The sequence below is a fragment of the Elephantulus edwardii genome, unplaced genomic scaffold (genome assembly GCF_000299155.1).
Source record: "Elephantulus edwardii isolate Elephantulus edwardi_28Jun2011 unplaced genomic scaffold, EleEdw1.0 scaffold00031, whole genome shotgun sequence".
NCBI lineage: Eukaryota > Metazoa > Chordata > Mammalia > Macroscelidea > Macroscelididae > Elephantulus > Elephantulus edwardii.
This window is the reverse complement of record NW_006399781.1, coordinates 11,127,420-11,136,770: the sequence shown is the minus strand read 5'-3', so window position 1 is coordinate 11,136,770 and position 9,351 is coordinate 11,127,420. Positions and strand designations below refer to the sequence as shown.

At 44.7% G+C, this 9,351-nt stretch overlaps 1 protein-coding gene across 3 annotated transcripts in view; it reads left to right on the top strand.

Annotated features, from left to right (window-relative positions):
* Positions 1-9,351, top strand: part of DGKG (diacylglycerol kinase, gamma 90kDa) — a 281,772-nt gene that overhangs the window by 129,633 nt on the left and 142,788 nt on the right. For all 3 annotated transcript variants that reach the window (XM_006884101.1, XM_006884102.1, XM_006884100.1), the window contains one exon: positions 8,760-8,824. In XM_006884101.1, coding sequence (XP_006884163.1) covers positions 8,760-8,824 — 65 coding nt within the window. The remainder of the gene's footprint in view (positions 1-8,759; positions 8,825-9,351) is intronic.

Below are 9,351 nucleotides of genomic sequence, written 5' to 3'. Positions count from 1 at the left end.
ATTGATTCAGTGACTGGGATAATTGGGATGGGAGTGTCAGAGACAGTGCGATTGGCACAGGACAGAGCGGAGTTTAGGGCTGCTGTACATAGGGTGGCTATGAGTCGCAAGCGACTCGACCGCACATAACAACAACATATTATATTACTTAGATTAGATTATTAGATTATATTAGATTATTCAGATTAACTTGATCTGGTTTTGTTTAGGGTTTTTTACGTTTTTTACATGTTGTTGTTATGTACTGAGTCGAAACTAGCCAATGGCTGCCCCTCTAGTGGGTTTTCAGAGGCAGGAAACCACATGGGCAGAGATTGCCCATCTTTCTCCTGCAGCCCAGATGGTGGGTTTGAACCTCATGCATTCAGGTTGGCAGTGCACCTCCTTACCACTAGGCCACCAGAGCTTCTAGAATATCGGTTAAGGAGTTTTGTTGCCAATCCAAATGCAGATGGTTTTAATCCACCAACTGCCTTGGGGGAGAAAGATGAGAAATCTCTTCCCATGGGATTTACAACCACAGAAAACCGGCAGAAGGGTCAGCTGTGATCCTGTTCTTACTCAGTAGCAATCAGGTTGAAGACTAGAACATGCTCAATTACGTTTGTGGCTTACATTAGATTTCTATTTGGGGGAGTTTTTTAAAGTTTGTTTCTTAATTTATTGGCATTTCAGTGGAAGTTTACCAAGCTAATTGGTTTTCCATTTCACCATTAATACACATTTTGTTTTATAACAACATTTGATTTCATTTCATGGCACACTAAGACTGTGATCACACTTTTCCTACTTCTTTGCTGTGATTCTCATTTCCATTTATCCTTCTACCCTACTCCTTTCTGCCTTCAGGGCTTTTTTGTTAGACCCTTTATAGTTAGCTATTCTAAGTAATGAGTGCCTCCTTGGTGGTGTTGCTTTTCTTCGGTGCCACTGCATTAACTACAACACATGTTGTTGTTGTTGTTTAATGCCGTCGAGTCATAGACGACTCATAGCGACCCTATGAACGAACAGCCTGAGCACTGTTCGTACATAGAGTTTCCAGAGGCAAGCCATTTTGGAAGTGGATGCTGCTCCTGCTTCCAGGCTTGATTTAGTTGGGAAGCTCCAGCCAACACTGTCCACCATGGGTGCCCATTACCACGATTGGTACATCACTGTCACAGGCTTCAGCATCACAGCAACCACGAGTTACCTCTGTACAGCAACACACAGGCCAGTGCTATACCACCTAGAAGAAAGTTTGACAGGAAGACAATTTGAACCTGGCCGAGGAGTAGCCTGGTTTCAATACTGTTCTCCAGCACCACAGCTCAAAGGCGTCAATTCTCCTTCTGTCCTCCCTAGTCATTGTCCAGCTCTCTGATGCATAACAAGTGATTACAAAGACCATGGCCTGTATCAGGCGCACCTTTGTCTCCAAAGAGACACCGTTGCTCTTGCGTACTTTAGAGAGGTCCTTAACAGCCGACTTTCCCATCGCAATACGATTTTTTTATTTCCTGGATCTGGTGACAAAAGAGTGTTGACTGTGGAGCCGAGCAAACTGAAGCTGTGAACAATCTCAATCTCTTCGCCATCCATCCTGATGCTACCAATTGGTCCAGGGTGAGAATCTTTGTCTTCTTGACATTGAGCCTCATTCCATACTGAAGGCTGCAGTCCTTGACCCTCTGCAGTAACACAAATGTTAACTGACGAGGGGTGAATATATTACAAAGCCAGAATTTGGTTGCGGAAGTGCCTACTTTCAAAGCACAACCTTTTTCTTTCTTTTTTTTTTCAAAGCACAACCTTTTTCTATCACACAAGGTTCCTTTAAAATCAGAGGTCGAGTCAGTCTTGTTAGACAATGTCAGACCACCTATAAGGTGACCAAGAATGGACTACATAAGTACAAGCAGACATGTCTTGGAGAAAGTGCAGGCTGGGTGCTCCTGAGACGTAAGGAGGGTGAAGCTTCACCTCACATATTTTGGGCAAACTGTTAGGAGGGACCTCGACTACAACACATAGTGACCCTTTAAACAACAGATCTGAACTGCGCCCTGTTCTGTGCCATCCTCACCATCTCTGACATACTTGGGCCCATTGTTCCAGTCACTGTGTCACTCCATCTCATTCTTCCTCTCTTTCACTCACCCTCTGCATTTCCAAGCATGATGTCCTTTTCCAAGGGGTGGTCCCTCCTAACAGTTTGCCCAAAATATGTGAGGTGAAGCTTCACCCTCCTTACGTCTCAGGAGCACCCAGCCTGCACTTTCTCCAAGACATGTCTGTTTGTACTTATGTAGTCCATTCTTGGTCACCTTATAGGTGGTCTGTCATTGTCTGGCTGAAAGGTGAGTCATGGACGTGAGTTGTGTTTCCGGTTGAAAGGGTAACTAAGGGCCACAGTCTGAATTCCACCAGGCTCTCTTGGACCAATAAGTTTGGACTTTGTGCTTTTGAGAGTTGACATAGTATTTTGATTGTAGAATGCTGGGCTTGACATTCTAATATTTTGGGGTCCAAAATTACTAGAAGAGGCACAAAAATCCTTCACCCAACCAAGTGGCTGGAGTTTGAGGTCAGGAAAGTATAGCCTGTGCCCAAGTCTCTCCTGAACACCTCTTCACCCAGCACCTCCTGGAAAAAAACTCCATATCATGAGACCATTAGAAATGCCATGGTCATTATCACTCTCATGGGTCTGCAATTCCCATCTTCCCTCTTCAGAATAAAACAGAGGTGCCCATTCTCCCTTCTCGGGAAGTGTCATGTTGCTGTAATTGCTACCAAGAAAGTATTTGGACCAGAGGAGCAATTTTTTTTCAATCTTTTCTCCATCTATCATGATGTTACCTATTGGTTCAGTGATTTCTTGATGTTAAAATGTAATCTCTATTAAAGGTTATACTCTTTGATCTTCTGCTGTAAGTACTTTAAGTCTTCTTCACTTTCTGAAAGCAAGGTATGTCAAAAGCATAGCACAGGTTGTTGATGGAGAAAAGACTGAAGTTGTCAATGATTTCATTTGACTTGGATCCACAAGAAAGCAAAATACATGTTTCATTTGTAAAACTTGCTGTCAAGGATTCCTCCAAAGTGGTTAAAGAACAAAGACATTGGTTTAAATACTAAGACGCCCCTGATCCAAACAATGGTATTTCCAATGCTTAGGATGCCTCTGAAAGTTGGGCAGTTAAGAAGGAAGGCAGAGAAAGAATCAATACCTTTGAATTGTGGTGTTGGCAGAATGTATTGAATTGATACACCATGGCCAGCCAAAAAGAACAAACCAGTCTGTCTGAGAGGAAGTGCAATCAGGGTGTTCCAAGGAGGCAAGGATAGTAAAAGTTCTTCTCACATGCATTGGGCATGTTTCCAGGAGGCACCAGTCCCTGGAAAAATACCTCATGCTGGGGAAGGTAGAGGGACAACAGAAGAGAAGAAGCCCAGCAGTAAGAATTGACAGAGGAACTGTGGTAATGTGCCGGAGCATCAGAAGGATGGTTCAGGAAACGTTCTCCGTGTAAGTTCATAGGGCTGCTGGCAGTCACAGGTGACTCAGTAGCATCTACCAACAACAGCACTGGTTTCCAAAATGTGAGTGAAAATAACTCCTGGATGCAAAACATCCCTGGTTTAGTGCCTGACACAGAGCAGCTCAATGGGACATGAAGGCATATCTTCACTCTGTTCTTAATCCCAAAAAGAGAAACATGGTCAGAGTGTTTACCAGCTTTGTTTGTGTTTTCAAAGACTTAAGAGCAAAGGAGTTGATCAATTCTCTCTTTTACACTTTTTTTTTGGCAACAGACTGCATTTTTAAATCTAAAACTTTACAGCATAATTAATAATAGTGTAAAGTCTTGTCTCTAGGAAGAGAAGCTTAGCAAAACCTATGAAAATCATTGACAGGAGCAAACCAAGGGCAACCGAACAAGTGCACAGAGAGAAAGGCATCTGTGCACATAGTCAGGAGAATTTTACAAGGAGTAGAAGCAGCCAGTCACAGCAGTACTGGGGGCTAGGGGCTAGTAAAGTACAAATCGTGCCAGAAAGCATGTAATTGCTTTTTTGTGCTCCCTGGTAGAAGGAAATTAGTGCTTCAAAGGCATACAAGTAGATGCAATGTTTTGTTGAATTCTCGAGGTGTTTTTGACGAATGTTGTATGAATCTCATTCAGAGTGTTCATTGAAACTCACACAGAGAGAGGGTGGTGGCATGGTCCAGGCCCACAAATTCTACTCTCCACAGTACTGTGCGTGCCAGCTGGGCCCCAGAGAGACAGGCTGCCCGGGCTTTGCACACCTGCCACCAACCTTCCTCAGCCCTAGATGTGGCTGCCTTCCACATCTGAAAAATTGTGTCTGCCTTACACATATAAAAAAATAAAATGAAATGAAAAATCAATAGCTAAAATTCAAATATCAACTTCCCAGAACATTAGTTCAGCGGAATCTTTGCCAACCACAAAATCAACCCGTCTTCTGGAACAGTGCTCTGTGAATTCCATAGTGGACTGCTGGCCGGGATGACTCATATCACCTACAAGCGTTACAGGAAAGCCTGCGAAAGCTGGAGCCTGTGTGAGACAGAAACCTGTAAGAGAGGGAAAACTCAGATTCTTTCCACTAGCATAATAAAGAAATGACAAGACTGCTTCTGTCAAAGGCGGAAAACTTAAAAGACCCAGAACAAGAAGACAGATTGCTGAGTTCCAGCTGTCCCAGATCTCACAGTACAAAAGCTCCTCTTTGTTCCCTGACCTGCCCCTGGACCTCCTTGCCATCAGTCTGTGTTTTATTCGTTCACATATCCCAGCAAATGCTTAAAAAAACGAAAGAAAAAGCAAAGGGGAAAAAACAAACCAACAAATGCTTCTCTACTGAACAAATACCTCCTTATCTCTTTAAAATATTGTTGTTATGTGCTGTCAAGTCGCTTGCAACTCATAGCACCCCTATATACAGCAGCTCTGAACCCTGCTCTATCCTGAGTCAACCTCATTGTCTCCAACACACCTACCCCCATTACCCCAGTCAGTGAATCAATCTATCTCATCCAGGTCTCCCTCTTTCACTGTCTCTCCACCCTCTCCAAGGACTGGTCCCTCCTTGGAATATACCCAAAGTATGTCAAACAGAGCTTCAGAATCTTTGCCTCCAAGAACTAGCCTGCTTTTACCCTCTCTAGGATGAACTTTTTGTTCTAGCAGTCCATGGTGTATTCAATATTCTTCTCTAGCACCATAACTCAAAGGTATCAATTCTTCTTCTATCATCTTTATCATTGTCTAGCTTTCTGATGCATAGCAAGTAATTGCGAAGATCATGGCCTGGAGCAGGTGCACCTTAGTCTCTAGACTGACATCGTTGCTCTTCAGTACTCTAGAGAGGTCTTTGACAGCAGATTTTCCCGATGCAATTTGTCTTTTGATTTCCTGGCTACTGGTCCCAAGAGGGTTGATAGTGGAGTCAAGCAAGCTGAAGCTATTAAGATTCTCAATCACTTCACTGTCTATCATGATGCTGCCAGTTGGCGCAGTGGTGAAAATCTTTGCTTTCTTGATATTGAGTTTCAATCCATATTGATGGCAGCTGTCCTTGACCTTCTGCAGCAATCACTTCAGGTCCTCCCCAGTTTGGACAAACAAGGTTTTGTCATCATCATAACACAGGTTGGTGGTGAGTCTTCCTCCAATCCTGATGATCCATTCCTCCTCATAAAAGCCAGCCTCCTGGATCATCTGTTCCGTATGTAGATTGAAGAGATATGGAGAGAGGATGCATCCCTGTCGTACACCTTTCCTGATTTTGAACCATGCAAAGTTTCCTTGCTCTGTTCTGACTACTGTCTCTTGGTCCAAATAGATGTATTATACATATGTATGTCTTCTTCTTGTTGTTAGATGCTGCTGAGTACAACTCACAGTGACCCTATGAACAACAGATCTGAACCCTCCTATCCTATTCCATCCTTCAATCTCTGACATGCAAGCCCATCGCTGCAATCACAGTGTCAACTCACCTGGCTAAGTGTCTTCCTCTCCTTTGTTATCCCTCCTCTTTTCCAAGCATGATGTCCATCTCCGAGATGAAGCTTCATCATTTTTGCCTCCAAGAAGCACTGGGGCTGCACCTTGTCCAAGGTGTATCTGTTTGTTCTTTTGGCCGTCCATGGGATATTCATCACTCTTCTCCAGGACCACAGTGCAAAGGCATTAGCTCCTCTTCTGTCATCCTTAGTCATTGTCCAGCTCTCAGAAACATTGCAAGTGACTGAAAAGACTGTAACTGAATCAGACACACCTTAGTCCTCAAACTGACATAATTGTTCCTCAATAATTTGGAGAGGTCCCTGACTAGAGGCTTTCCTAGTTCAATAAGTTTCCTGATCTCCTAACTGCTAGGACCAAGTGTATTGATTGTGGACCCAAGATAGATAGATAGATAGATAGATAGATAGATAGATAGATAGATAGATAGATAGATAGATAGATTATATAGATACAAATATAGATACAGATATAGATATATAAATCCACCAGCAGGCACATGATTGGAATCTGCTAGCTCCTCCATGAGAAAAAGATGTACAGTCTCCTCCCATGGAATTTATTGCCTCCGGAAACCCTCTGGAGGGTGAGCTATGTGTCAGTTCTGACTTGACAGTACAACACAACAACCACAACTATATTATATATCTGAACGTTCAGCAGGTTTTCAGAGGCAGTAAATTGTATGGGAGGAGATTGCCCATCTTTCTCCCTTGGAAGAGCTGGTAGATTCCAACCATGTGCTTTTGGGTTGGCAATGCAACTCCATACCAATAAGCCACCAGAGCTCCCACATATGTCAACATAAATGTTCCTTTAGAGAGTTTCCATATTTAGGACGGATTTAACATACATCAGCTGAAAATGTGCATGGAATTCAGGTCTCTTTTAATTACACAATCCAGTAAGGTGGTATCTGTACTTGTGCATTTTTACCTCCTGCACATATCTGAGTCAGCGCTGCTCTTTCTGTGCTGCCTCCTTCCTCCAGCCCCATCAGCTGCTTGTTGCGGCAGCCCCACCCCTGCAATCCGTCTGCTGGCCATGTAGCCTGAGCAGTCAGGTGGGGGATGCACACTCTTGCGCTGAAAAAGAGACCACCAACAAAGGTCGAAGGCTGCATTTAGAGCAAAGGAAGAAGTTCTATTTTAAGCTTAAAGCATAGGGTTGGTTTTGCAGATAAAAATTGCAGCGGCATCAGCATCTAGAAATGAGTATTAATGAGATGGCCACCACAAAGGAGTGTGAGCCACAGAAAGAACTCAGGACACCATGTTTATTGCTGAGAGGGGCTGGTCAACAGATGGATGACGGATAGCCAGACGAGTGGTATCATGGGAGCTGTCCTAACTGTGAGCTCAGGGAAGCAGATGGTCAGTAGTGCAGCAGAGTGTCCGTAGGATGTGGTAATAAGACTCTTATTGACATTACTTTAGGCATGTTGTCAGGAGATAACGTCACGCTGGGGAAGGCAGAGGGTCACCAAGAAAGAGGAAAGCCCTTGGCGAGATGGATTGACGAGGTGACAGCAAGGGACTTGAGCATGTCAGAGATTGGGAGGATGATGCAGGAGATAAGGATCCAGCCTGCTTTTCATAGGGTCACTACGAGTATTAGTTGGCTCCATGGCTCTTAATGACAACATTGACATTAAATAAGAAACCCCAGCCATCAAGGCAGTCCCAACACATGAAGAGACCACCCAACCCATGGTACTCTGGATTCAAGCCACCAACCTATAGGTTAATGGTCCAACACGTGACACCAGAGCTGCTTTTCTTGACATCAGAAAGAGTCGTTTCAGTAGAGAAGCCAAGGAGTGAATGGAAGGCAGAAATGAGAACACACACTTTCATTGTACTTGTTAACAGGCAAGGAAGGTCCAGGTCTGTTGTCCATGGAATCTCAGTGAGGTATAATCAGTGGATGGCATTAATAAAGTAATGGGTATAGAATCTGAATGGTTCAAACTGCAAAAGCCCTGGTTACTAACTGAAAGGTTAGAGGTTCAAACTCACCCAGAAGGCCTCAGAGGAAAGACCAGGTGGTAAACTTCCAGAAAATGTGCCCCTGGAAGCCCTCCAGGGCCCAGTTCTCCTCTGACACACCCAGGTGCCCTTGAGCCGGTCTACTCAGTGGCAGCTGTTTTTTGTTGTTGTGTTATGAGTAGAGTCTCTAAAATGCCACCAGTCCTTTGAACTGATAAGGATAATTAAGAACGAGCGTACAATAATATCAGACCAGTGTCAGTTTCCTGCTTCTGACAGTGCACAGTGGTTATGTAAGATGTTAGCATGGGAAGAAGCTCTCTGTACTATTTTTGCAATTTCTTGGGAGTCTTAAAAGATTTCAAAATAAAGCATTTTTTTAAAAGAAAAGACTTATTATGACAAGGCATTTCCAAAACTTCACAGCCCCCCCGCCCCCAGCCTGCTGTGCTATGCTCACAGAGCCCTGCCTCTCTTCTCAAGACCCACACTGTCCTTCACTCAGCTCTGATCTACCTGTTTCTCACTCTCCAGGTCTAGAAAGAGCATCATAAGGCCTCTGGAGCAATCTGACCTGGGCTCTCAGTGTTCATGCCATTAGCTTGCAACCTTGGACATGTAGATTGGCCTCTGTCTATACCTTAGTGTTCTCATCTGTGAGATGGGGTCCTGGTCCGGAAGTCCTGGCCACTAACCCAGGCTTTCCTGTCTTCTCTTGCCTTTTCAGGATGCATCAATTGCACACAGATTCCACATGATGAGAGAGAAACAGCCTGAAAAGTTCAACAGCAGGTAAGAGGCCATGGCCCCTGCAGGCCTGGCTGCTCTGTCCTCTTCAGCTGCCATCCAGCCTGGCCTGGCCAAGGCCCACCTGTTCTCATGGCAAGGACCACATTGCCAGAAGAAGGGTTTTCATTTCCAAGAAGAAGAAAAAAAGTGTCAGAAACCTGCCACAGCCTGGCAGCCTCTTCCTCCCCAAAGATGCCACGCAGAGGCTGGGGTTGAGGGCGGGAAAGGGAGATGTGGGGAAGCCGCCTGGAGGCTGGTTTGCCCTTAGCTCACTGGAAACCCCCTCTGCTTTCTGGAAATGCTCCACTTGTCCATCCTTTCCCCTACAACTCTCCTAAGAGAGATGTGAAGAGTTAGAAGGGGCTTCCTGGAGACCCTTAACCTCTCCCCATCCCAAAAGACAGGGAGGCAGACAGCAACTCCTCCAGAGCCAGTGAAACCAGGAGGGAGGCCCCTCTACTTCCCCTGAGAGCTGAAGAGAAGACAAAGAACCCATCTGGGTCCACCCTAGGCCTAGGCACCCTCTGTGA